The 27,561-nt window shown below is 47.3% G+C and overlaps 1 protein-coding gene across 1 annotated transcript in view; it reads left to right on the top strand.

Annotated features, from left to right (window-relative positions):
- COL28A1 (collagen type XXVIII alpha 1 chain) overlaps positions 1-27,561 on the top strand; it is a 688,108-nt gene that overhangs the window by 358,013 nt on the left and 302,534 nt on the right. The window contains exon 20 of the mRNA XM_085630877.1: positions 26,979-27,047. Within this exon, the coding sequence (XP_085487003.1) occupies positions 26,979-27,047 (69 nt within the window). The remainder of the gene's footprint in view (positions 1-26,978; positions 27,048-27,561) is intronic.

Below are 27,561 nucleotides of genomic sequence, written 5' to 3'. Positions count from 1 at the left end.
TTGTCCATGGACTCGATAATTCTCGCTCCAGTGCATACTCGATTCATGGGTTCGCACTCTGTGACTCTGGGCAATAGCTTGCTTAATCTCCACAATGGCCCCTCGTGGCAGGATGCCTGGCTTTCACCTTGTGGATGCCCTGCTGGGTTATCTCACAGGGGAATACCAGGACGGGTTCCCTAAGCAAGCGCTTAGAGACCGGTTGGTGATTTGCGCTATATAAATATCTGCACATTTACACATAAAATGAAATTGATCTTCTGAAACTCCCCTCACATCCTTGGGGATCTCCTTTCTTTTGCTAACCATACTAGAATATTATGTAGAAACATGTATAATGCAATCTATGGGAAGGAGTCTGATGACGTGGTGATATTGCTTGGTGCTTTCTTAAAATCTTTTTTTTCCTTTCAGCCCCGCAGACACACTATCCTTATGATCCCTGGTGATTTTCATCTTCACCCCTGTAGAGACTGATTTCTGTATGAAGTGATGGACCTTGAAGTTGGCTCTCTGAATCAAGTCCATCTTAAGCACACAGTTCAGTGTGATCTGGTGAATGAGCTCTCGTCAGATTATAATTTGGTTAGTCTGCTGAGTGTTGGGAATTTGCTCTCTGGTAACAGCACTCTGACCTTTAAAGACCCGGGGCTAGTTCTTATATTGACTATGTGTATGTCTCAGTGGGCTTGTTTAACTCTCTGAATTTCTTCTCAGTGAATTGGAATGACTTTAGTGATCATAATCCCCTTTTTGCTAGTTCCCACTGGGACAAGAAGCAGGTTGTTTCACACCATTCTTTTAGAACCCTAGTAAACCTTAAAGGACAGTGGCATTGATTAGGAGTGGGACAAAGTCATTCCAAAAATTATTTTTGCCTAGCTAGTTACGGCTTGCCAGTCTGAATTCCAGATTTTCCTGGATGAAGAGGCCCCTGTGATAGTATGCCGAGGGCTTTTGACATGGTGTGTACCCAAGTCAATTCTTCGCTTCTGAAGCCAGGGTGGGCAGGACCTTCAGCACCAAGTTGTTGGTTTGGCAAAAATTGTGCAGCGGTACGCAAGGCACTTGTAGCTTTGGTAAAAGAATCTGCGTAACCATAGTGAGGTGAAAGAGAGTAGCGCCAAATAGAGAGCAGTTTTAAAACATAGAAAGTTAGAATTAAAGAATGATTTGTGGGAGGATCTCCTCATAGTCAGTACCCTGAAAGATACTAGGCTCTGGAAGGCAGTCAATAATCCCTTCTTTAAAGAGCAACAGGTGCCTGACCAAGCAGCGCTAATCCCGGCTCAGGCCTGTGAGGACCATTTTCCTGCCCTGTACTAGGGACAAAACTTACAGTTTCTGACACCACCCCTCACACATGGTGTTAAGTTGACACTATACTGGGATGAGATAAGGAATTCCATCATGTCCCTTCCTGCGGGCATGGCCCTGGGTGCCAATGGGTCCCAGGCAGGGAAAGAACATCCGCTAAGGCTGAGGAGCATCGCCCCACTGCTCTAAGAACAGTGAAAAAAGGAAAAATAAAATGATAACAACATTGTTATTATCATTTTCTTTTTCTTAGTTACGTGGCTAGGTTAGGGCGGGGTGGGGCTGGGGTCACAGGGGGCTAAGTGGTGGGTACACTCTAAGCGCGCATGACAGTTTGGCTGGCCGTCTTGAGCCGGCCAAACAGTCATGCGCACTTTGCATGTTCCCCACCAGGCTATAATGTACAGCCCGGTGGGGCACAGGCTCATAGTCCCCGTCTGAGCACTGAACCACGGCGCCCAGACCAATCACAGTGCTGCATTGCGGCATTGTGATTGGCTTAGGGGAGCCTGTGTGCTTCCTGCTTCTGTTCGGGGACTCGTTGGAAGAGAGGAGAAGAGACAAAGCCGGCTGAAGAGGTAAGTGTTTTAAAAAAAAAAAAAATTGACCCCTCTTCCCCCTGCCCATCCACCCACATTCCCTGCCACTGGTCCCAGGTGATCTGTTTGAGTCCCTTTTGGCCCCTTTACTAACCATTCATATTAATGCTGCTTTCATTTCCTCTTTGCCTGAGGCTTGGCATCATTCTGTGATAGTACTTGTATTCAAGAAGGTGGACAGGGGTGTCGTGCTTGCTACAGACTTATTTCATTAATTGACATGGAGGTGAAAATTATCGGACGGGTCATTTTGAAGAGATTAACCCAGTGGACGGATGAGCATAACATATTGTCAGACTTACAATATGGGTTTAGACCTGGCAGGGGTACGGTGGTGCAGAACCTAAATTTAGATTTAATAATAAATAAATACTTCAGGGCATAAAGGAGATCCTTACACCTTGCCTTCATGGACCTCAGTCAGGTCTTTGATATGGTTAATAGGGACAAGCTCTGGGCTGAGCTGGTGTCCGTGGGGTTGGACCACTCTTTGGTTGTCTTTCTTAAAGACCTTCGTTATGGTCTGAGAGGCTTCGTCAGATATGGAACCACGGGGAATGCACTCTGCACTTTTATTTTAGAACAGGTGTCCGGCAGGGCTGAATCCTGGCACACTTTCATTTTATAATGTATATTAACCGACTAGAGAGGGTACTAGAACTAGATGAACCAAGAGCTGGGGGGTGATCACTCCCAGCTCTGTAATATGGAGATGATGCGGTCCTTTGTTTTTGAAATATCTTTTTATTGCGATAAGCCAACAAAAAATATACACTGCAACAGAAAGGATCAGACATATTAGCACCATGACATAGCCCAAGGCATTGCTTAAACCCATCAAATGTAGAAAAAAAAACTTCCTTCCATCACCCTCCCCCCAATACAATTCACAGGGCTATTTGTGCGGGTGAGGTCTCCAAATGTAAAGCAGCACAAGCACCCATGGGGATGGGGTGAAAAGTTCTCCTCTATACTTATTCCAATTCCCCAAAATTTTGGTCCACTTATGGGTACAACCTTCTTTCTTCATAGACCACCTTTTTGGCCAGCATGGACCAGTCCAAATCATTCTCCCAGTCCTGCAGCTTGGGTGCCAGTTCGGCCTTCCACATTTGACCAATGTTGCACTTGGTGATTATTAACCCCATGGTCATCCACATCTGACCCATCCTGTAAAGTTCAGACACACCCCAAACATTTAAGAGACACCACTTTGCGGGGGCCTCCATGTTGCTACCACACACCCCATTCATGCAAGTGACTTCTGCTTCCCAGTAAACCTGGATGACGGGTAGCTCCAAATCATGTGGAAAATATTCCTTCCTGACCACATTTCCGCCAACCGAGCGTACGTCGGTTTTGCTAATTTTAATCAAGGTAGTATAGGCATAGTAGCTTCTGTGTAGAGGTTTCAACTGTATGAGACGGAATTGGCTCTGAATAGCCACCTTCGGGGAGATACTAAGGCTTCCAGCCATTCATCATCTTCCAGGCCCTCAAGGTCTCGATCCCATTGTTTCCTCAGGTGGGTGAGTGTATCAGGGGAGTTTTTGATCAGCTTACGATAAGTAAGGGAGATCACTTTTCTGGGCACACATCCATCTAGTAGCCGGTTCTCAAGCAGCGAGGAGCCAGGGAGTTCCTCACCCTTGGACAACACTTGTTGTAGTGCATGCCTTATTTGCAAGTATCGAAAGACCTCAGTGGGTGCAGGCTGGTACTTGTGTTGGAGGTTGATAAACAGGATTACCCTATCTTGTGTCCATAGATCTTCCGCCCTGGAGAGGCCAATGAGGTCTCATCTGTCAAATCCTGCATGTGTACCCAGTATGCTCATTTGAGCGGCATCGCAGAGGGGGTGTGGCCCGTGTGATCCTCCCCACCATCCTAGGTCCTTGAGTGCTGTGTGCCAGAGTGAAAGTGTGACCACTGTTGGAGCAGGAAAAGTAGTGATGCATGACCCTCCATATATGGCCCCAATGTAGCCCCCGAGCCTCATGACAAATCTGTCCATACGGTAGACAGGCTCTCCCTCTGGTAGATGCACCCAGTGGTTGACAACGATGAGCTGTGCCACCCAATAACACTTTTGTATGTCAGGGAGCACAATGCCACCATCATACCTGCTTCTCGTCAACTTCATAAGGTCTATTCGGGCTGGACCCCATCCCAGAATAGTGTCCGAAGTTCAGACTCAATCGCTTGAAAGCATGAGGATGAAACTGGGTACGGCGTGTTCTGTAGAGCATACAGAAAGTTTGGTAAAGCCATCATTTTGAACAAGGCCGCCTTCCCAAGTGGCGATAGGGGCAGAGCTCACCAGTGGCGGACATCTCTACGGAGGGCTCCGAGTGGCAGTTCGAGATTATGGATAATAAAGTGTTGTGGGTCAGTTGTGATACATATCCCCAAATAACGGAAGCCCTTCTGCACCACCCTTGCTGCACAGTCTTGGGGTAAGCGAGGTGCAGGACCATGTAGTAGATAGATTGGGGACTAGTCCCAATTAATGGTGTAGCCCCAGTGCTGGCAGAATATGTCAAAGATATGCATTATTCTGTCAAGGGTATGTGCAGGGTCAGAATCGTAAAGTAAAATATCATCAGAATAGCAGGAGATTCCGTCCTCCCAGTCTTCTGTCCATATCAAACCTGTAATCAGGGGGTCACCACTAATCCAGGCTGCCAGGGGTTCCAGGACAAGGGAGAACATTAAGGGGGAAAGTGGCATCCCTGCCTTGTTCCCTGTAGTAAACCGAAAGTGAGGGATAAGTCCCCATTCACCATCACCTGGGCCAGAGGGGCAGTGTATAGGAGGCTCACCCATGATATAAATCACCGTCCAAAGCCCAGTTTGGCTTGGACTTCACCCATGAATTGCCATTCGACGGTCATAGGCCATTCGCTCATCCAAGGCAGTACTAGAGTAGCCTCACAAAGGCGCACGTCCAAGGACGCTGTGTGCACACCGCAGTTTGAGGGAGGTGCTCATACAAGGCATAAAATCGGATTGATCTGGGTGGCCCAGGGTCCAAATTACCTCGATCAACTGGGTGGTCAGCAATTTGGCCAAGATTTTTACCTTTGCACTTGATATTGAGATTGGCTTGTATGAGTCACATTTCTTTGGCGGTTTGCCCTCTTTATGTATAACCACTGGACTAGCTAGCCTCTCATCTCTGGGCAGGGAGCCTTTAGTTGAACATACGCTGGAGATATGGCGCCATTTTGGATGCAGTGAGTTTATATAGTTCCATAGGTATGCCGTTGAGGCTCACTGCTTTGCCAAAGTCTAAGGTGCGATCCCCTGTATTACTTCGGGTTCTGTGATCGCCTGTTCTTAGAGGTCTCTATTTGGCTGTGGGAGTTTCAGGAGCTGTATGTCAGACAGTAACTCACAGCTGAAGAGTAGAAAGTTGTGTAGTAGGCCGTGAAGGCATTTGCCACGCCCTGTTGGTCCCTCACCCGTTCCCCATCCTCGTCCAGTATTTTAAAGACCCAACAGTTAGCTACATTCAACTTATCTAGCCAGGCAAGGAGCTTCTCTGCTTCTTCCCCTACCTCGTAAGGGCAGTGTTGAGTTGTGTGGTAGCTGGCCCTAGCGGCGTCCATTGCCACCCCTCTATATTCTATCTATTTAAATGTCAAGAGGTATCGTTGATTCTCTATCCATCGTCCGTGAATTAGGGCTCTATCTCTAGCATTTCTTGCTCAAGTGACTCAAGCTTAGCTCTCTTTTCCTTCATGTGCCCTGCTGCTACGGCTAGTGAAAGGCCTTGTCCCTTTATGACTACCTTATATGACTCCAATAGTGTCAGCGCCAATCTCATGGAACTCTCATTCTCCTCAAAGTATTTTTCGATGGCATCATGAAGGCTTGTGCAGATGTGGGATATTTGTAGGTACCAAGGGTTGAGCACAATGCATCTTTGAACATGCCGGCCCAGTAGGGCATAGACTGCCTAGATCTGGGAGTGATTAGAGATACCTCTGGCAAGATGGCGAACCTCTCTAAAGAATGGGATCAGAGTGGACAGCGTAAGTTTATGATCTATATGTGAGAGGCTGCCGTCGGCCCCCGAGTGATGTGTGCATTTTAGTAATGTGAGGTTGAGGATACACCATGTATCCGCAAGACCCAGGGCTTACACAAAGTCTGCCTTGGGAGAACAAGTGGGCCCCTCCCCCATAGGGGGCAGACAGTCTCTAATGTCACATATGGTGCTGTTCAAATCACCTCCATCACTAGCCTGCCCTCTGGGAGACAAAGTAGAAGGGTGCCTCGCTTTGTGAGCACCCACTCGCGTAATCTTGGAGGGACATAGACCAAGATTATGTTAAGTGTCTGACCCTACCAGCTTCTGGAATCCTCTATGTACCTCCAATGGGTATCAGCCCAAATGTTCAAATGATGCAGTCCTTATCGCTCGTATCACTAGAAGTCTTCAGTGGCTGTTAGACCATTTTTTGATTGATTGTATGGATAGTTTGGACCTACTCACTAATTTAAAAAAATCTCACATCATGGTCCTGGGCCCAAAAAATACTAAAAGCTCTACCTTTATGGTACAGGGTCAGGTCTTAGGCAAAGTGGATACTTTTACTTATTTGTGGATTTTAATCGAATTGTGTTTCAGTTGGCAACCCTTATTACACAAACATTGGTAATGCCAATAGGTTCCACTGTTTAGTGGAATTTAATGGCGTGGATAGGAGAGAAGAATAGTGTTATGAAGTAGTTTAAAGTGTTGTGAAGTGCTGTGGAGGTAGTATAGTGTTGTAGAGTGGATTATAGTATTAGAGTTTAGTAAAGTGTTGAAGGGTGTATTGGTTTAAAGAGTTGTGTTGTGATGTAGACTATATTGTAGTAGTGTAAAGGGTGTTGTGTAGAGTGTTGTAGCATAGTGAAAGTACAGTGGCGCAGAGTATATTGGTATAGAGTGTAGTGGTGTAGGGAGCATTTGTTTTGAGTAAAACGGTGTAGAGTGTATTGGTATTTTTGTGTAGTGATGTAGAGAAGTATAGAGTGCTGTGGTATAGAGTATATAGGTGTGGAGTATTTCGTAGTTGTATATATTGTAATGGTATACAGTGAAGTGTGGTATAGTGAATTATAGTGTTATAGAGTGGAGTAGTGTTGGGTACAGTGTAGCGGTGTAGAGTGTTGTGACATAGAGTGTAGTATAGTTGAGAGGAGTTGAGGGCATTAATATAGATTTTAGTGGTATATAGTGCAGTTATGCAGAATTGACTTTAGAGTGTAAGTTTGCAAAGTGATGTGTTGCATTGTGGTGCAAAGTATAGTGGTGCAGTGAGGAGTGAGGTCGAGTACTGTGGTACAGAGTAGAATAGAGTAGTATGTAGTGTTGTTTTTTAAAGTGTAGTGACATATAGTGCAATGGCATAGAGCGATGTAGTGTGGTAGAGTGCTGTGGTATATATTAAAATGTAGTTTTTGTATAGGGGTGTAAAGTGCAGTTGGGCAAAGTAGTTGTAGGTGTAATGGTGTAGGGTTTATCAGTTCAAGTGGTGTTGAGTGTATTGGTATAGAGTGCAGTTTTAGACTGCAGTGGCATAGCATAGTTTGTAGAGGTGTAGAGTGACATGGTGTATAGTGTAGTCGCATCAAGAAGCATGTTTTGTAGTGGTATAGAGTGTAGTAATGTACAGTATATTGTTTTAGAGTATAGTGAATTGGTGTAGATTGTAGTGATGTTGTGTACAGTGGTGTTTAGTGATGTATGTTGTAGTGGCATATAGAAGAATGTTGTAGTGTATGTTATTGTAAAGTATAATGGTGTAAAGTAGTTGGCGTAGGTATTGTGGAGTAGAGTGTATTTATTTTTCGTAAAACGATTTAGAGTGAAGTGTTGTAGAGTGTAGTGGTTTTCAGTACAGTGGTGTAGTGTAGAGTGCAATGGTGTACAGTGGAGTGACGTAGAGTAGAGTAGTATAGGGTAGTAGAGCATAGACTGTAGTGTGGCCTGGAGTGGTGTTAAGTGTAGTGGTTTATGGTGTAGTGGTGTATGGTGCAGTTTATACATTTAAATGGGTAATAGTGAAATGGTATTTAACATTGAGTGGTGTATTACAGAGTAAAGTAGCATAATGTTAAGTGGTAAGGTCTCTCTTTTGGGACCTTATAAGTGTTTAGCCATGCAGCACATTATACTTGGTGCTACAACATCTACTGTTACTTCATGTTTCACTGGTGAACAGCCACACACACCCAAGGTCGGGCTTTTGTGCTATTTAATGATCACTGGAAATGCAATTCATGCCCAGATAGGGCCAGGCTGCAACCTTAAGGAGACACGGTGAGCTAGTGCTGCTGCCTGGTGGTCCGAGACACATGCTGAGACAGTGCTGCTGCCTGGTAGTCCGAGACACAGGGTGAGACAGTGCTGCTGTCTGGTGGTCTGGGACACATGCTGAGACAGTGCTGTTACCTGGTGGTCCGAGACACAGGGTGAGACAGTGCTGCTGTCTCGTGCACCTGGAGACATGGCGAGGCAGTGCTGCTGTCTGGTGCACTAGGAGATGAAGTAATGCTGCAGCCTGATGCACTGGAAGACACAACGAGGCTGTGCTGCTGTCAAGTGAGTTTGCACATACGAAAAAGGCGCTACTCGTTTCTGACATATATTGCTCTGTGAGACGTGCTGTGTCTAGGGTGCTTGGTAACATGGGGAGGCAGTGATGCTGTGTGATGTGCAGGGAGACATTCTGAGACAGTTCTGCTGTCTTGTTTATTGGCAGACATGGTGAGGCAGTTCTAGTATCTGTGGTACTTTTGTGGGATGGGTGATGTGGTCTGTGGTGCGGCTGACATGTCAAATGTGCTGCTGCACTGTGTCTGACTGTGTGTTTGAGTTGGTGCTCTGTGCTGGTCTCTACTGTTGGGCAGCACATGCAGTTAAAATGTGCAGTGTAATTGACTTCCTGAGGCTTTGCAGGATGCTCTGTGATGCATTATAAGATCATGCTACGACTGGTCTCCTGAAGAAGTGGGTGCTGCTTGTGCACTGAGGGAAGGCGGGGCTGTGTGGCGCCTGCTATGGGGCGTTTCGGGCTCCCTGCGAACTGTGGTGTTAGTTGGTGTCTTGGATACCTCTAGGGTATTTGTGGCCTTTTGTTTTTCTGATTGACATAAGACGTTCTTTGTTACCTCGCGTTCCTGGTGTGCTAGGTAATGGGCCATAATCTTGTTGCCCAGGTAGCAAGTGCATGACATCCACAAAGGCCAAAAGAGCTGCATGCTATTTTTGACATCTTAGACAGACAACAGCACATTACATGCTGTGCCTCTTAAAGCAAATACATACACCGGTAAAATATAAACTACAAGTCCCAGAAGGCAAAGTATTGTTGACTAAAATGTCATGACTGGGTGAACGTGCTACACATGACAAGCAGCCATTTGAGCAGCTGAGCATATCAAAACTGCATCAAGCAACCAAGCCAAGTCCCCAAATGTTATCAAAGACTTCACAAAAACCTAACCCGGCAAAGATTTAGTATAGCATTTTTTACACTAAAATGTATACAGGCCACCAGACAAAATAGGAAATTGTAACTATAATTAATAATAAAAAACTAAAATCAATAGACACGGTTTATAGTTACCAAATGATACTATACTGCATGTTCCACCTAAGTCTTCATTTAACACTTGAATGCATTTTGGGAGTTGTAGTCACTAACCTCCTCTCAAAGTACAAATTGGACTATAGAATTTAGATTCCAACTGTGTGTACAGTTTAAAACTCGGATTCAATTTGGTATTCCTAGTACAATGTTGTCTGACAATCTTATAATTAACTAGAATAACCCGCATTGACACTTCCCAGCATGAGCCAGATGTCAGCAATTGGTTGCAGAGAAATCATTTGAATCTGGTTCAGTGCAATTTCAGTATTGGATGAGGAAGACCCCGGAACTGTAGACCTTGGAACTGCAGATTAGTCTGCAACAGCAAATGAGTTAGTGAAAACAGCGTCACCACGACAGAAGCGAGTTGCAGCTGCGCGTGGCTGTGTGGGAAGAGATTGAAGTTAGTGCGTTGTGTAGCATTTGGGTGGCACTTTCTGCCCTTGACAAGAGGCAGAAGCGCTTTGCCAGTATATAGTATGAAAAATGCCATAACTGTTCTTGGATGATGGAAGCTGTTCCTGATGAAAACACAAGGACAGAACAACTTGGAAACACTGAAAGGCTCGTTCAAATAAACGGTCAGCCACCCCTTACCACAATTAAGCGGAAGGGACTATTAATAAGCATTTGCAATGCAATCGGTCTCGCCTTTGGGACCTCATATGTATTTAGCGATGCAGCACATTAGCCTGGGTGCAGAAACATGTTCTTTAACATGGAGGGAAAGTAAGCACCAAACTGCGTGACACGCCAGGTATGGGAACACATGGAGAGAAATATTGCCTTTCAGTGGGAAATGGTATAGTCCAAAGCTCTGTTTTTAATATAAAATCAGGGCCTTCGGTGGTCATATCACTGAAAATACAAGATTTGAAAAAAATATTATTGTCTACGGGTACTTGTAGAAAACAATTTCTGTGGACTGGAATCTAGAGAATGATTAAATGATTCTGGTATTTTACTGACCTCTGCTGGTTGTTTTCTATCAAGAAAATTAAATAGAGGCAGTTGTCAGAAAAATCTTTAAAAAAAGAAAGTCCCTCAGCAGAAAGCAATTCTGGTATGTTACTGACCTCTACTGGTCCTTTTCTATTAAGACAGTTAAACAGAGGCAGTTGAACAGAAAAAAAGTCCCAAGCGGAAGCAGACAAGTCCTAGGGGTGATCTCCAGAGCCCACAAAGTACATACACATATAGGTATATACTAATTATAAGTATATACTAAGGTATATACGAGAGGTCTGGAATGCTTGACCTAAAAAGGACATATGTTTGAAATCAAGCACAATTTAGTGGTCTCATCAGTGAAAGTCCAGTGTCTGCAAAACTGTCTAAATAAAAAACATGTCTCACTCCCAATGTACACAAAGCATGCTTCCACCTGGATCCTGCACACAGACTGGGGCTGCTGAACCTGTGCACTTTGGAGGAAGCCATTTCAAAACAAACATTGGTTTCTCAAAACAAACCGGATACAACATCCGCATGATTCCCCCACCCCACAAAAACACACATGCACGTTATTTTAAGCAGGAGTGCCAGGGACACAGGGTGTCTGTTTTTTAGACTGTGGAGGGTTAGGAAACCAAGCAGGAGAAGGGACAGAAACAGAAACCCGATGCAAATATTTACTCAATAGGGTGCTCTGGGTCACAGTAGTCCCCCATGTTCATTGGCCACAGACAAATCTAGCATGGGAGAGAGGTAGAGGGAGGGGTGAAAGCAGAGCATCTAAACGCAAGGCAGGATTTCAAGGTGCAGGCATTTCTAACAAGTGTTCAATGTAAATAATAATTAAAAGAACATTGCGCAAATCGCGCATCTGTGAAGCGTATGCCACATCAAACACTTGAGGGAAGTGCTTGATTACATTGAAGCACAGTGGCCGCGCACACTCAAACAAATATAAATAAATGGGTGCTCTCACTTACGCGACGAAACACGGTCACATACGAAACCAATTAGAACACGGTTGCATCTGCACAAAGCTGTTCAAATACACCAAAAACGGTCCTAAATAGTAAGTAATAGAGAAAAAGCGGAAAACTAGAGGCCATTTGACAATACTCCAGTAGAGTGAACAACTTCAAAAAGAGGAGGACAAGGAAGCCCAATTACCCACTGTCAAGGCAGGATTTTTACAAGACAACCAAATAGACAAATCCAAAGCGATGGGAGGAGTCAAATCCCACAAAGTACATTCAACAGATCCTCCTGCAGCGCAAGCACTGTTGATGGATCTATAAAGAATATTGGAAGCCTTAAGAGGGCCTGTGCCAGTGTCAGTGTCATTGACTTTTCTCGGCTAGGCCAGAAGCCATTGAAAATCATGCTTGATGTTTATAAAGTTCCATTTATTGCAATCTTCACGTTTGGTTGTGAGATTTGGGCTATGTTAATATAGCCCCAATCCTGGTGGAGGAGAACAGATTTCTAAGGGATTTCTTGGGCGCTGGGCAGCGTACACCCTCCTACATTTTACACAATGAGCTCGGGATGACCTACATTGCTGATTTTATCCATCCACGGCTGCTCTTATTATGGTGTGCGGTCTGGCTAAAGGAGGAATTTAGCCTTAACATGTTAGTTATTCAGGATTGTTTGAACTTAGATAATATGTCCAATATTACATGGTTGCATTACGTGATGGTAAATCTTAACGCCCTTGGGAGGTCTGAGCTATTCTCCAACCCTGAAAGCATTGGGAAACAAGATGTCTGGTTAAGGAAGGCCTTAGGGTGGGAGCAGAGAGGGAAGCTTCTGCTTTGGCCAAACAGACATACCGTCATTTTGCCATGGTTAAAACTGTCAACAGGATAGAATCTTGTATTCTTCTTGAAATGACCTATTTCAGGCTGAACATATTCCATCAGCGGCTTTTTCCAGAGGGCTCCTGGTTCAAGAAGGCAGACTTGCCACCATATACTTGTTACCAGGTCTCCATCTGTGATACTTTGCACATTGTACTTATTTGTCCTATTTGTAAGACCCCGCATCATGCGTTTTTAAGACCTCTCCTTGTAACTTTGGATGGTAGGCAGGCTAGACCCGCTGACCTCTCCTTGTACCTTTGGATGGTAGGCAGGCTAGGCCCGCTGACCCCTCCTTGTAACTTTGGATGGCAGGCAGGCTAGACCCGCTGACCCCTCCTTGTAACTTTGGATGGTAGGCAGGCTAGACCCGCTGACCCCTCCTTGTAACTTTGGATGGTAGGCAGGCTAGACCCGCTGACCCCTCCTTGTAACTTTGGATGGTAGGCAGGCTAGACCCGCTGTCCCCTCCTTGTAACTTTGGATGGTAGGCAGGCTAGGCCCGCTGACCCCTCCTTGTAACTTTGGATGGTAGGCAGGCTAGACCCGCTGACCTCTCCTTGTAACTTTGGATGGTAGGCAGGCTAGGCCCGCTGACCCTCCTTGTAACTTTGGATGGCAGGCAGGCTAGACCCGCTGACCCCTCCTTGTAACTTTGGATGGTATGCAGGCTAGACCCGCTGACCTCTCCTTGTAACTTTGGATGGTAGGCAGGCTAGACCCGCTGACCTCTCCTTGTAACTTTGGATGGTAGGCAGGCTAGACCCGCTGACCTCTCCTTGTAACTTTGGATGGTAGGCAGGCTAGACCCGCTGACCTCTCCTTGTAACTTTGGATGGTAGGCAGGCTAGACCCACTGACCTCTCCTTGTAACTTTGGATGGTAGGCAGGCTAGACCCGCTTTACTATATCTACCGCTCTTTGCGGCACCCAAAAATAGTTTTCATGTGTCACGATACCTGTCAGGGGTTTTCAATGCTAGTCGCTAGGCCCCACAAGGCCCCAACTCCCTGTTTTCATTATCCAGGTCAGATTGCTATGTAGATGGATTTTTACTGTGGATGTGACACTGACCATGCTTGTTACTGAGTTTAAAAAAAAATGTTTTTATCTTGGACACCTGTATGATTTTAATTGTTTTTAACGGTACTTTTGTGCTCATATTTTTATTTTTGTGTGCACGTGATGTGATCTTTTTATCTTTGCTGGTAAGATTTTACTTTTGTAACAAAGGCTTTGAACTGAACAAACTACAAACAGGCAAGCCTCATAACCATGGAAGTGCTTACGTTATCACTTTGAAAAGTTTCAATTTACTGAGATATGAGCATTGTTTAAGTCCAAACGTATGCAAATTACTGTAAGTGAGCTACCCACTGTGTCCGACTCTCACTTCTTCTCTAAGATCCCTGGGCATACTGGACTCTACACTTCCGATTTTACCAATCCCATCTCTGAAATGTGTTTTTGCAAAGTCAGATTTTCTTCTAAATATGTTTGTCAGCAACTGAGCTAACTTTACCTCAGCATTTGATTCATTTATATTCTACATCTACTCAGGAAGACTTTAAGCTCATATTGAACTAGTTCATAGCTACTTCCCTCTGGGACATAATCTTAGCCTCCCTTCTGCATTTTACGTGTATTTGTATAAATAGCCTTGAATGGGGCCAGAGGCCAACGAAACACAAAGCTGCCGGATCGCTTGAAAGTTCTTACAGCTAAAGGGCAAGAAAGAGTTTCAACACAGACAAACGTGCAATTACTAACTGAAAACAATGCACCAAACTGACAGTTGGAGTTTCCCTAAACCTAATTGCCTTGTTAACCGGTTTGCCTGCATCAGTGAAATAAAACACGCAAGCTAGTCTTCAAATATGTCTCCAGTTAAATGCCCTTTAATACTTACTGGAGGTTACTATTGAAATAACACTTGTTGGAACAAGTAGGCGAGCCACCTTGCCCTGAGTATTTATGGTTGAAGGACAGATTACTCTGCCATGTCGTTGGAAATACGGAAAGGGAACGGCGGTACGGCCAGAGCTGTCATTTGGATTCGGGGAACCACTTTCGAGTCTCGGTGTTGGGCCTTAGGCCCGCATCACGTAGATGGTGGACACAGACGCCAGGCAAGGTAGTGTAGTAACTGGCCACGAGCACGTGCACCCGGGCCTTTTTATTAGCGGGGCCACGTCACTCGTGACACCCGTGATGGATGGGTGTCGGGTGCAGTGTGTCCAGCCCTCGAGGGAGTGGCTGGGGTTACAGCTTCCTGTGAGACACTAGAGTGTGTCTCGCAGGACACTACATTCCTCCCCAACTTTATTGAAGGACAAACAAAGAGTCAAGTCCAACCTGTCGGGAAAAACACAGTTGATGAAATACCACAGGGTCCATCAGCTTCTCGAGTCAGGTGGCAGGACGACATCAGACGTGGGCTGGTGAACTTGGCTTGCAGCAGAACCTTCTCCGCGGGCACTCGTAATTTAACCTGAGGGACTCAGGGCACGACCGCTGGCTTGGAGACGTCCGCTGCATACCGTCCGTTCGCTGACAATGACGTGTCTTGCATGGCTTCCTCTTGGCTGACGTCGGTGATGGTCTGTGGTGAGATCTACTAGTTCTTTTGGTGGGCTGCGTCATGACCATGGACGGGGTCTAACGTGAGAGTTCACGGAGGTGTTGCTGGACCGACTGTCCCTGTGGAACTACTTGGCTGTGACCGGTACCCTGTCGGTGGGGCAATGTCTCTTCTCGCTCTCCCGCCTGGGGAGGCCCGTCGTCGGGGTTGCTGCGGGACTGTAGGAAGGCTGCGCTGGAGCCGCTGCTTGTGTGCCGTCTGGGGGCAGCTGCAGGACCGCTGAGGAGCCGTTGCTTGGTCGCCCGCACAACCTTCACGGGTGGAGGAGTGTTGGTCAAGACTTGCACTCGCTGTCGCTGTTCCGGTGTAGGCCAGGTTCACAGGTGGTTTTGGGTTCCATTGAGTCGGCTTGTGTGGCAACGGTTTCGGACTCCAGTCCATTGGTACTCGGGGAGTGGTGCTTGACGCATGTGTTGATGGCTGGCGTGGTGATGGCTGCCAGCCATGTGGTGAGTCGTAATTACAGGTGGTGGTGGTTTGCTGAGAGAGTTCGGATGTTAGGATGGACCTGGGCAGCCACGTGCCTCCGCCTTGCTGATGTTGAGCGTCCGTGGCGGTTTAACACGTAGAGTGTGTTGATCCTCTCTTGCCTGGCTTGGGGCCACTGCCGACTCCATCTTGAGGCGGTGTGAGGACTGACACTCGGAGTAGATCTTTACTCGTGGCATCTGCGGACAGGAGCTAGGATGCCACTTGACTTGGACTGCCGACACTTGGGGAGTGGCCGTTCACCTGAGGAAGCGTTGTGGAGAGACGCGGTTCGCGACTGCTGCGGCTTACATTCGGTTCTCCTGTGAGGCTGCGTCCAGGGGCGGTGGTCCGCCTTGGTGGCTGTCGGATGTGTCAGGGTGAGCTCTCGGCTTGCTGTGAGTCCTTGGTCTTCTCCCTTTTCTGGTCTGTTCAGCCCACCTGTGTCTTCCAGGGTGACAGGCTGTCACTCTCCGTTCTTCGAGGGCGTTGTGCTTGGACCTCGAGGCGGCGCTGTCATGGCGCCGGTTTCTGCCTTCGCTCCGGCGCGCTCCTTGCTTGCTAGGCGACGTGACGTCCAGTCGTGTGTCGCTGGCGTTGGAGCGCCTGTTGATGTGGCGGCCGCCACGTGGAGTGTGCGACTCCTTCCTTGCCTGTCGTGGGTCACCGCCGACTCCATCTTGAGGCTGTGTTGAGGAGGACACTGTGTCACGGACACTGTGACGCTTTCGGGCCGCTGCGGGTGCGACTCCTCTCTTGCCTGTTGTGGGTCACCGCCGACTCCATCTTGAGGCTGTGTTGAGGAGGACCCTGTGTTGCTTTCAGCCCACTGTGGGGCTTCGCTGGTGCAGTGGGGACGTGGTCGCTCTCTGTGCTGCATTCAGCTGTGTTTCGTTGCGGAGATGCTTCTATCTCCCGGGCGCCTGTCCGTGTTGTCGGATTCCCTGGTGTGGTCTTCTGCGCGCTTCAGACCACGTGCGCTCCGTCTTCGCCTTGGGCGCTCCCTTCTGGCACTGGTGTGCCTGTGGTGTGGTTGGCGGTTGTGCCTGTTCACCAGAAGGGGCGGGTGATGCGACCTCTTCACTGGTGGTGGCGTTGGGCACTCTTGGATCTGCTGGCTACTGTTGTAGGCTGGTTAGCTGGACGCAGTGCTATGATATGCTGACATCGGTAGCGGTGAGCAGCCAGTGTGTTGGACCGCTCTTTGGATGTGCGGGTGTGGATCCCCCTGCTGGGATCAGCTAGCAACCTCCTGTCGCTGATCTAGCCACTTCCCTCAGGGTAGTAGAGTGTCCGGGCCTTGTCTCCGGCGCAATCTGGGCTGACGGTCGTGGGGCACAGCTGGTTATCCGCCCTGCCCCGGCAACATGTCTGTCCTTCAGCACGTTGCACCTGTGGGGCCCCCCGGTCGCGCTGTAGTCTCCTTGGTGGCTTGCTCTGGGTTCTGCAGATTTGGGTTTCCAGTCGGGTTCAGGGAGTGGTACTCTCCTTGTTGAGGGCTGCGTCTTTGGAGGGTGTGGCCTACTTGCCAGATGCCTAGGGCTTGTGTCACTCCGTGCTGGTGTGCGGTTTATTTACCCCTGTTAGTAGGTTGGGCTGTGGTTAGAGGCAGAGTCATCTTCTGTGGTCACAGAGTGCATTCAGTGCTCTGCTGGCTTGCGTGCACAGGGTGCATTCAATGCTTTGCTGGCTTGCGTGGTGCCTGTATGCAGCTTGTCGTGTGACACTTTGACCACCAGGTGGTGCTGCAGCTACTTTCTCGGCTGTGGCTACTTTCCTTCCGTGGCGGGCCGAGGGGAGGCTTGGGCAGAGACAGTCACTCCTGTAATTGCTCCTTACCGCTTCACCTTTCCGATGCGGCGCCGCTCGTGTCAGCCAGGTGGCGCTGCAGGTATCTCGCAGGCCAGGCCTCTCTTCCCTGAATCTCGCTCGATTCGAGCTGTCGATGCGGGCAGGGGCATGTGATGTCAGACGGACGGTCTTCTCAACCCCAGTCCGGGCGGTCTAATGGAATGGCCTCGGTATGTGTCTGCTTTACTTCTTAGATTCCCGCACAGCCTGTCTTGCCATTACGGTGGGCCACTCTCACCTGGGCTGGCATCGTAGACGGGCTGCAGGGGGCATGAATATTGCTCACGAGTGCCGTGGAGCGGCTTCGCCAGACGGCAGGGGCTTCTTCTGCTTTACCTCGCCGTCTATGAAATCACTGCGGCTGCTTCTTGATAGGGAGCAGGGCCGGCCTGTGCTTCACTCTTCCAAGACAGGGGCTCGCTCCGCTGGTGGTCTCGTTTGCGGCTGTGGTGTGGTCAGCATCGCCTTGCTGACATTCTTCCTTTCTCCTCTGCGGGCAGGCGTGGGTTGTGGCCAACGGTTTTGCGGTCAGCGGGATGTGGCTGGGCTGCGTGCTTTCGCTTCCTTCCGGCGCTGGACATCCTCCCCGTCCCTCCGGCGGTGCCAATGGAGGCGGTGAGTCCCCCCCAGTGCCGGACGAGGACGGGCGGTGCAGGGTGCGGCGCGGCATGGGGGGCTGGTGTCGCGGCGCCTCACTTTAGTGCTGCAGACGCAGGGAGTGCAGTTGATGGAGCAGTGCTTTGCTCAGGGGTGGCAGGGACGCTCTCGGGTGCTGCACAGTGAAGATCGCAGGGCTCTGCAATTGTGGCGGTGATTGCTTGAGTGTGGCGCGGCTCTACTGCAAGTATGGAGGGGAGACTCACGCATTCCCTGGCGTTCCAGCGGCTGCTGCGGGGGGAGCCCCTCCAAACTGATGTGGGTAGGAGGCAGCCAGTCTCCCTGCCTTCCTCCTTGCAGGCAGAGGGCAGCGTCGCAATGTGGAGCCCACCTTTCACAGCAGTCACGGGTGGCGGCTCATTTCCTCCTCACAAGGGGTGACGGAACACTGCGCAGCAGGCGTGCGGGGTTAGCTGCCCGCCTCGCCGCCAATGTGGTGTTGGGCCTTAGGCCCGCATCACATAGATGGTGGACACAGACGCCAGGCAAGGTAGTGTAGTAACTGGCTACGAGCACGTGCACCCGGGCCTTTTTATTAGCGGGGCCACGTCACTCGTGACACCCGTGATGGATGGGTGTCGAGTGCAGTGTGTCCAGCCCTCGAGGGAGTGGCTGGGGTTACAGCTTCCTGTGAGACACTAGAGCGTGTTTCGCAGGACACTACATCAACATCCTGTGATTCTGAGCAAATGAATAATTAAATACATATAAATGTGATCTTGTGTAATGTTAGTGGTGCTCATGTAAAGCGTTCCAACAACATCGGGTCGAGTTTGCACTAAAATAAAACTGAAAAGAAAAAAAAACACAGTTAGAACTGATTTGTAAACCATCCTCATTTTTGCGACCAAGTCCATATCACAGAAGTTGAAAAAGTTCACATGTAACACTCGTTTTCAATAAAATGAATTGAGCACCACTTAAAAGGGTGTTTTGCCTAAACAGCTGCCCAGACCCCCTATGCTCCTTATTCAGCTGTTCCAGCCCGTGTAAATATGTTTTTATTGATTCCAGTTTCACATAGCGCCTATTCGGGGAGGCATTAGAACGCTTTACAGGAGAAACATATTACTTTACACATTTCGGGGCATATCATCAAGCCCCGGAGATAACATTTTACCGGAGAAACATATTACTTTACACATTTCGTCTTTGCGGCACAGGGAGATCGAGGGATTTCTCCAGAACCACAGGATGTTGAGTCCCGTCCTGGGATTCGAACCTGGGTATATTCAAACACTGAGTATGAAGTTCCTATCGGGAAACGAAAAAAGGAGAGAAATGCTAACTGTGTGGTTGAAACCGAGGAAAATTCGGAGAGTGATCTCCTTATTGGAATAAGACCCTCACACACCTGACAAGTAGGTGTCTAGCTTCATCATCGGGTCTGCTCCTACTCGGGCCGGCGCTGCAATGCCCGATCAGGCACCCATTGAGGGGCCTACTTCTCGGAGATCTTTTTTCCAGAGCCGATGGGTGAAGTGCAAGTGTGGATCCTAGTGTCAGTATACGTGAAGGTGTTGTGTGCGTTAAAATAGGGAAAAATAATCCAATTCAAAAGAATTTTTAATGAGTATGGTTACTCCCCTAATTAAAATGAGAATAGCGCGTATCGTCACTACAATGTTGTGTTGTGATACGCTAAAAAGAGGTCGACATGTTTCTTGCCTATTTATCAAGGTTGATGGCAATTCCTCAGGACCTAATGATATACTACCTCCACATTTTTTGGTGGTGGTCACCCAAAGCGAATAGTGAAGGAGCGGCCACCATTACAGCACCCTAAAAAATGTGTAGGGGTGGTTGGTACCTTGGTGTCAACCGGGGTAAGCAATGCTTAACCCTCGTTCAATCCGTGCCGGGCCATATTGGTATCGGTCTCCGCCAGCACTGCTGTGGTTTTGCAGTTGGATTATAGCGTTAACCCTACCCCTGCGGAACGGCCGGTCCAAGTAGTCCGGTAGACCGGCCGTTCCGCAGGGGTAGGGTTAACGCTATAATCCAACTGCAAAACCACAGCAGTGCTGGCGGAGACCGGTACCAATATGGCCCGGCACGGATTGAACGAGGGTTAAGCATTGCTTACCCCGGTTGACACCAAGGTACCAACCACCCCTACACATTTTTTAGGGTGCTGTAATGGTGGCCGCTCCTTCACTATTCGCTTTGGGTGACCACCACCAAAAAATGTGGAGGTAGTATATCATTAGGTCCTGAGGAATTGCCATCAACCTTGATAAATAGGCAAGAAACATGTCGACCTCTTTTTAGCGTATCACAACACAACATTGTAGTGACGATACGCGCTATTCTCATTTTAATTAGGGGAGTAACCATACTCATTAAAAATTCTTTTGAATTGGATTATTTTTCCCTATTTTAACGCACACAACACCTTCACGTATACTGACACTAGGATCCTCACTTGCACTTCACCCATCGGCTCTGGAAAAAAGATCTCCGAGAAGTAGGCCCCTCAATGGGTGCCTGATCGGGCATTGCAGCGCCGGCCCGAGTAGGAGCAGACCCGATGATGAAGCTAGACACCTACTTGTCAGGTGTGTGAGGGTCTTATTCCAATAAGGAGATCACTCTCCGAATTTTCCTCGGTTTCAACCACACAGTTAGCATTTCTCTCCTTTTTTCGTTTCCCGATAGGAACTTCATACTCAGTGTTTGAATATAGTCTTCTGGGCATGTATGCTGGACCTGATCATAAAAGCCCTTCCTTGACTTCCCCTTTATTTTTGTTGTAATTCGAACCTGGGTCCCCGGTTCCAGTCTGCAGCTTTGGTGCTTTATTTCGAGAATTATCCTAACTCAAGCAGAGATCCTTGATCATATGGCAACATCATTGATCGCAATGACCCGTGTGTGTGAGAGCACTGGCATGGACCTCAAAGAGGAAGACACATTAAGGTTTTGGGACAAAAAAGGCTAAATACCTTTTTATTCAGGCTTTCAAAAGGTCCTTTGAAAAGGTTGATCTCGTCAAAACAGCCACCGATTCTCCCTATCCAGGCCAGTTGTTGCCTTGTAAAGTTTACCTAAAGTTTTACCGCTATACCACGCGGATACACTCCAACAAATCGCCACAAATATCCAAAGCCAGGGACAGTTTATCTGAAGGTGCATACACCGCTGCATAGTGTACTGGGACTGTTCCACATTCATAGCGCCCTCAGCCTTTCAGTGAATGTCGCATTTGGAACTTGCACATCTTTCCACATACCCTGCAGCCACCTGTATGGTACCTGAATGTATCCGTTTCCATCACACAGAACAAAATATAAAAAGAAGCTGAACAAGCAAGGACAGGTAAGGTTCTTTTGTGGAAGCTTTAGTACACACAGACAGGAGGAAGCACATGCAACCATGGTGGAGTGAGGGGCAGTCCTAAATTCTTCTTGACCAAGGAACAGAGGGCTACAGAGTACTTGAAGGACTACAGCCAGTCTCCCTGAGGTGAGGGGACATCACCTGAAGTCTTGACTTTCTGCTGGAGGAGGTGAGGGTCTGCCTGAAGTGACTTGAAGCCTGCCTGTTTTGTGATGGAATGAAGGAGCATGCCTGCCCCTTTCAGGAGGGCTGACTGCGCAGGAGGAGAACCTCAGTCTGTTTCCGGTGAATGGAGCACCTAGACAAAGGTTACTATTGCAGGAGCGAATCAAAGAGTGCTCTGTGCTGTGACGGAGCCCCTCAGTCTTTCTGCGCTACCCCCATGGAAGCTGCACTAAAACTGTACAGAGAAAATACCACTGTGATGCCCAGCAGTCAACCGAGGACTAAAAACAATTGTGCTGCTGCAGACATGACGGAGAGCGACGTCTGTTACCACCGAAGAGGGTGGTCCTGATCGGCCTTCTGAACTCCTGTCTGTAACCAGCCGGGAAGATCACTGCTGTTGTAGGAGCAAGCTGCCACGAGAGCAGCCTCCTCACTCTCCTCCCCTGATATAATCCACCGTGTAGGACCCAAGTAGTCACATAGTTTGATCACGGACCTCCTATAATAAAGTTGTGGCAGTGAAGATGACGACAACGCTGTGCATCTTGACATATTTCTTCACCCCACATCTCATAATGGCAATCATATAAAGGTGAGCAGCTGGGGCACACGGGACTATCGGGTCGCCCTGCGCATCCTCAGATCAGATCCTAGACCACTCTTTGCCTGCAGCGTGGCCAAGTTCCTAAGTCATGCATGGCTCATCAGAAGAAAGATCCAGACAGGAACGTTGCAGCGCTTAGTAGTATGAGGATTGCTTGCAGCTGCCTTAGGGCATATAGGCTGGCAACTTATGTTTTATATAAATGCAATGCACTGGCACTTTATTGCTTTTAGTCTCTCCATGATGTTGCCTCGATGAGGGCTGGACATTTTAACAAGGCTTGCCGAAGATTGCAGATTGAGTCCAACAGAAGACGCACCACACTATGAAGTATTGTAACGCTTCCTCCTACTCATTTATAATGTGTCTAGTGTGTGTTTTTATTGTATTATGTTGTATTGATTACTTTATCGCTGATCTGTCGAACTGCATATTGTACTCTGGTTGCAGTCGCGTACTAGGTTGGATTTTTAAAACATGTTAATCTGCAATATGCTGTTATATGAATTTTTAATTTTTATATCTCTTTTTATATATAAACTGGTGTTTTTATAGCTTTTATGACATGAGATGTCGAAATAAAATCATACAAACAACAAAATAAAGGTGAATTATAAAGCTATCCATAGTAACAGAACTCTGATTCCTCCTCACTCTTTGTCAACAACTATTACTTCTGCCTGAGCCATGTGATCAAAGTGGACATCTTCCTGCTACAGTCACCCTAGAAAATCAGATAAAGACCATAAAATATAAACTACCAACACAATAAATTGACCTGCCTGACTATCTCAGGCTTTATCAATCCGCACACCACTGAGTGTGGCGTCCCATAACTGCACCTCAGTGATCAGCACGCACGACATGGAAACCCTTTCCACATAGGCTCAGAAATAAAAACAACACTCTTACGACCATCCACCCACTTGGTGTGTACTGCTACCCATGTGAACAAGCGCTAATAATTGCACCTTTTATTTACAATACTTAGAAAAACAAATAGCGAATGAAACGCCATATAAGGATTGGTCTATTATAATAGGCAAAGGCTGCAACCAGGCAAACAAGACTTCCAAGGTGTGATGCAAGGGCAGTGGATGCTCTTTCATTATTCCTTAAGTTGGTTTTCATATTTTGGAATACATGGCATTCATATAGATCCAAGAGTTGAAGATGATGGATTTTTTCTCATACTTTTGTACCTCTTTTATTCACTGTTTGCTGTTACTTTTGCTCAATCTTGTCCCTTGATTTTCTGCGTCTTACGTCACATACGTTTGTGATACTTCTGTGCCTTTCATTCTTACTTTTTTGACTTTTCCATCTTTGCCGACAGCCCCCTCATCTCTCTCCCACACTGTTCATCCTACGTTCCTCCTTCTACCTGTCCCCACTCCTTACCTGCTCTCCCGTATCTTCTGCTTCTTCCTGCTTCTTCATCCTGCCTTTCCATAGCCCCGCCCACCTCCCCCTGCACCTCTCCCAGGACCCACTTAATTACGGCTGCTGTGTGACTGTGTTGCTTGCGTGCCAAAGGCATGCCAAAGACAATCCATGTGCACTCATCCTCGCCTGGACCGCACCCAGGGCCACAACCTGTGGGTGGATCACCCACTGCTGCTACTCCGCAGCATCTCTCCACTTGCTCAACCCAGGACGCCTGTCCACCCGCTGCTGTCGCACTGCGCCCTACAGCACGGCAGGACCTTTCTCTTGCTCCCACTGTCTCTTTACCTGCAGCAACACACCATCACACTTTCCCCATACCTCGACTCCCACATCACCCTCTCACAATCTCACCTCACCAAACACCACGCCTGACCTTCAGCGAACTCTCAAATGCATGCTCCTCAACACCCGCTCACTCAAAAACCACGCTATTGAAATTTGGGACCTCATCTGCAGCAGCACACCAGATCTCCTCTTCCTAACGGACACGTGGATAAACTTCTCCTCATCTCTCAACATCACTGTGGCCGTCCAGGCAGGGCCGCCTACACAAATCTGGCGGAGGACTCACCGTCATTTCATTATTTACAAAGACACCCTCAAATGCACAGCTAGCATATATCCGGACACCCCTTTCTTGGAACAGATGCATTTCAACCAAAAACAAACATCAACCGCACCCTGAAGTGCACCCTGGCTTATTGACCAACCGGTACACAAGGCAACTTCAGCAACCTCATCTCAGACTTCATCACCCCCCTCACCATCAACTCCGAGGACTTCCTACTTCTCGGTGATTTTTTAACTTCCACTTGGAACTACAACTCGGACCACTGCTCCACCGACATCCTTGAAAGTCTACACAATATAGAACTTTCCCAGATCATCACAGACCCCACGCACAATGCAGGACACATGTTAGACGAATCTTCGCCTTCAGCCACAGCATCAGCTACAACTCTGCCTCGCCACTCAAATGGACCGACCATTACATCATCCATTTCAAAATCTCCACGCCACAAGCCAAAGCTGCCACCAACACCGACCAATCCATCTGGAACTAGAACAAAATGATGGAAACTGACTTCTGCAGCACCTTGAAACTAACCAAGGCAGTACTACCAACAACCTAGCCAAGGACATCACCTATTTCAACCAGTGTATCTCTAACTGTGCTGATGCTCTAGCTCCCATCACCAACCACCTGGAACTTCACAACCTTCTTAAACACTCTCAATCTGGCTTTCGAAGCAACTACAGACGGCATTCATTCTTACCATGCATAAGATCTGCACCTTTCTAGAGAGGAGAAATTGCAACCCTCATACTGTTGGACCTCTGAGTTGTGCTCGACACCATGTCACACCTCAGCCTCATCAAAAGACTATATGCAAAAGGAATCCAAGGGCCAGTCCTTGAATGGATATGGTCCTTCCTCACAGGGAGAACACATTAAATTATACTCTCTTCCAGCACAGCAGAGCCCAAGGACCTGATCTGCGGAGTCCCTTAAGAATCATCTCTCAGCCCCACCCTATTCAATATGTACATGACACCACTCGCCCACGTCATCAGGTCTTACTGCATCGCCATCATCTCCTACACCAATGACACACAGCACATCCTTTCAATGTCAGACAAATCCCCTACGACCAGCTCCAACTTCACCAATGCATCATCTGCATAGCAGAATTGATGAAACGCAACTGCTTGAAACTCAACCTGTACAAGATAGAAGTGCTGATCTTTGAGAACAAGACCTCCCATGGGACTTCACCTGGTGGCCATTAGAGCTTGGCCCAATACCATCACCCACTGACCATGCATGAAACCTGAGAATCATCTTAGATGGTAAACTCAACATGGCCTCACAGGTGAATGCCGTTTGAAACTACAGCAAAATACTCTATGATAGAATCACCAACCATCTCCATCATAGCGTCCAGACCATCCTGAATGCCACAGCCAGACTCATCTTGGACCTCCCACGGTGAGCCAAATCACTCCTAACCTCAGAGAACTCCACTAGCTGCCAAGACACAAACACTGCCAATGCAAATTCCTCACACATGCATACAAGGCACTGCACAACATAGGACCAGCTTACCTCAAATACTGCCTCTACAGCTACCATCCTCCCAGATACCTACTGCCTCACTATCTCTCACACACACCCCTCACATTCGTAAAAGCAGAATTGGATGCCTAGTCTTCTTTTACTTCACACCCAAAACTTGGAACAACCTTTCTCTACACATAAGAGCCTCCTCCTCAGTTCAGGAATTCCGTAAGAAGCTGAAGACCTGGCTCTTCAACTAACACCCTGCTGACAACCTACACACCTGCTTTAGCACCTAGATACCCTTTGGATGATAAGCCATGCTTTACAAATTCAAATAATATAACATAACAGCATTCACTACTCCATTCTCCTTCCCATCCTCCATCCAGAGTGCTCTTTTCTCCAGAGTTTTTAAACTTTTTACTTTCTTGCTTACCGCTGTGCTGTTGATGGGCGGCCATCCTAAAATGGTTCTCTGAACTTTACAAAAGGTCCACCTGATAATAACACATGTACCCACTTGTGCAGAAAGCATACCTTTATTGGGTTTTGTTTTATTTTGAACAAATGTCATTTGAAGATTGGATGGCACCACGGATGCATTTGCATACACAGTGACCATTTTGAATGCAAGAAAGTGCAAAGCGGCTTCTGTGAATGCATGTTAATCTATGTCAGCTATGTTTCAACAGCATTTTGGATAACAAAGTGAAATGCATTCCAAGATGGCTACCGTGGATGCACAGACATCAGTTTCAGCCATATTCGAATATATGTATTGTTTTACTGACCTGCTTCAAGATGGCTGCCAGAGATGTGTGCATTTGCAACGGTTATCTAATACAAAAAAAGCACTTGCAAAGGGAACGGATTTCTAAACCAAGATGTATTGGCTTTGCCAATATGTATTTAAATGGAGCCCTGGCTGATTAGTTTTGAATAAGCTGAAGGTTTTGGATGCTCTTGCTGAGGTAGACCTAAATATACTTTAATATCAAATTTAATGTGAGATTGTGTGAAAGTGCTCAAGGATGATGTGGGTAAAAGACAGAAAAGGGAAAGTATTTTGAAGTGTCTGTAAATGATGTCATCTATTGTTCGAAAGAGAGATTGGAGTCATTCAGGTTCCCCAAATTAACAGATTTACATGGAGTGCACTATACAATAACCATAATGACAACATCTATAATAATAATAATACTGTGTAATATATCACTTCATAGCACACTTCTGCAGTTTCCAAGTACTATAAATGTCAGTGTTATTGGTACCCAGTGGCCCTCTACTTTTAAACATACACATTAGACTGCATATAGGCAAAGGTTCACTGATGTCTAATCAAATATTCTCCTTTCATTCAGGGTGAACAAGGACTACAAGGAGCAAGAGGACTAGAAGGGCCTGCTGGGAAAGGAGAAACTGGGCCAAAGGTATGAGTGACAATCCAGTGAGGAAACAAGACAGCTAAGTGCAGACTGGCTGCAGATGACGTAATGTGTTACGTAGTGTGCGACACTCCGAATGATGATTATTATTCTTTCATGAGTGTTTGCTCCACGGATGGACTGGCCATTCGGACCCTCTAGCAGTTCTAGTTGGCCACCTTGCTAAATGGCTTTTTTTAGAACATGGTGGGCTGCCATCGTCTAACCATGAAACCCTCGCGGCCCCATTACAGCATGCTGAATATTTCTGCCTGGGCTAAATCTCGCTTCTGTCCTGTCCCTGCTTTGCTCACTATGTATATTTGCTCTCAAAATTATTTCACATCTTGTTTTTCTTCACATTTTTAATTTGCGCGAGACCCTTGTAGGACTGAAGATGATGTAAAACAGCTTGTTAGGAGGGATTGAATTCGCCTTCCCGGCAAAAGTTAGGCCAAACATTCACCCTTCCATTAAAAAACTTGCCTTAGGCTCTGAGTTGATAATTAATCATTTCACA

The sequence above is a fragment of the Triturus cristatus genome, chromosome 10 (genome assembly GCF_964204655.1).
Source record: "Triturus cristatus chromosome 10, aTriCri1.1, whole genome shotgun sequence".
Taxonomy (NCBI): Eukaryota; Metazoa; Chordata; class Amphibia; order Caudata; family Salamandridae; genus Triturus; species Triturus cristatus.
This window is presented reverse-complemented; position numbering and strand designations above follow the sequence as displayed.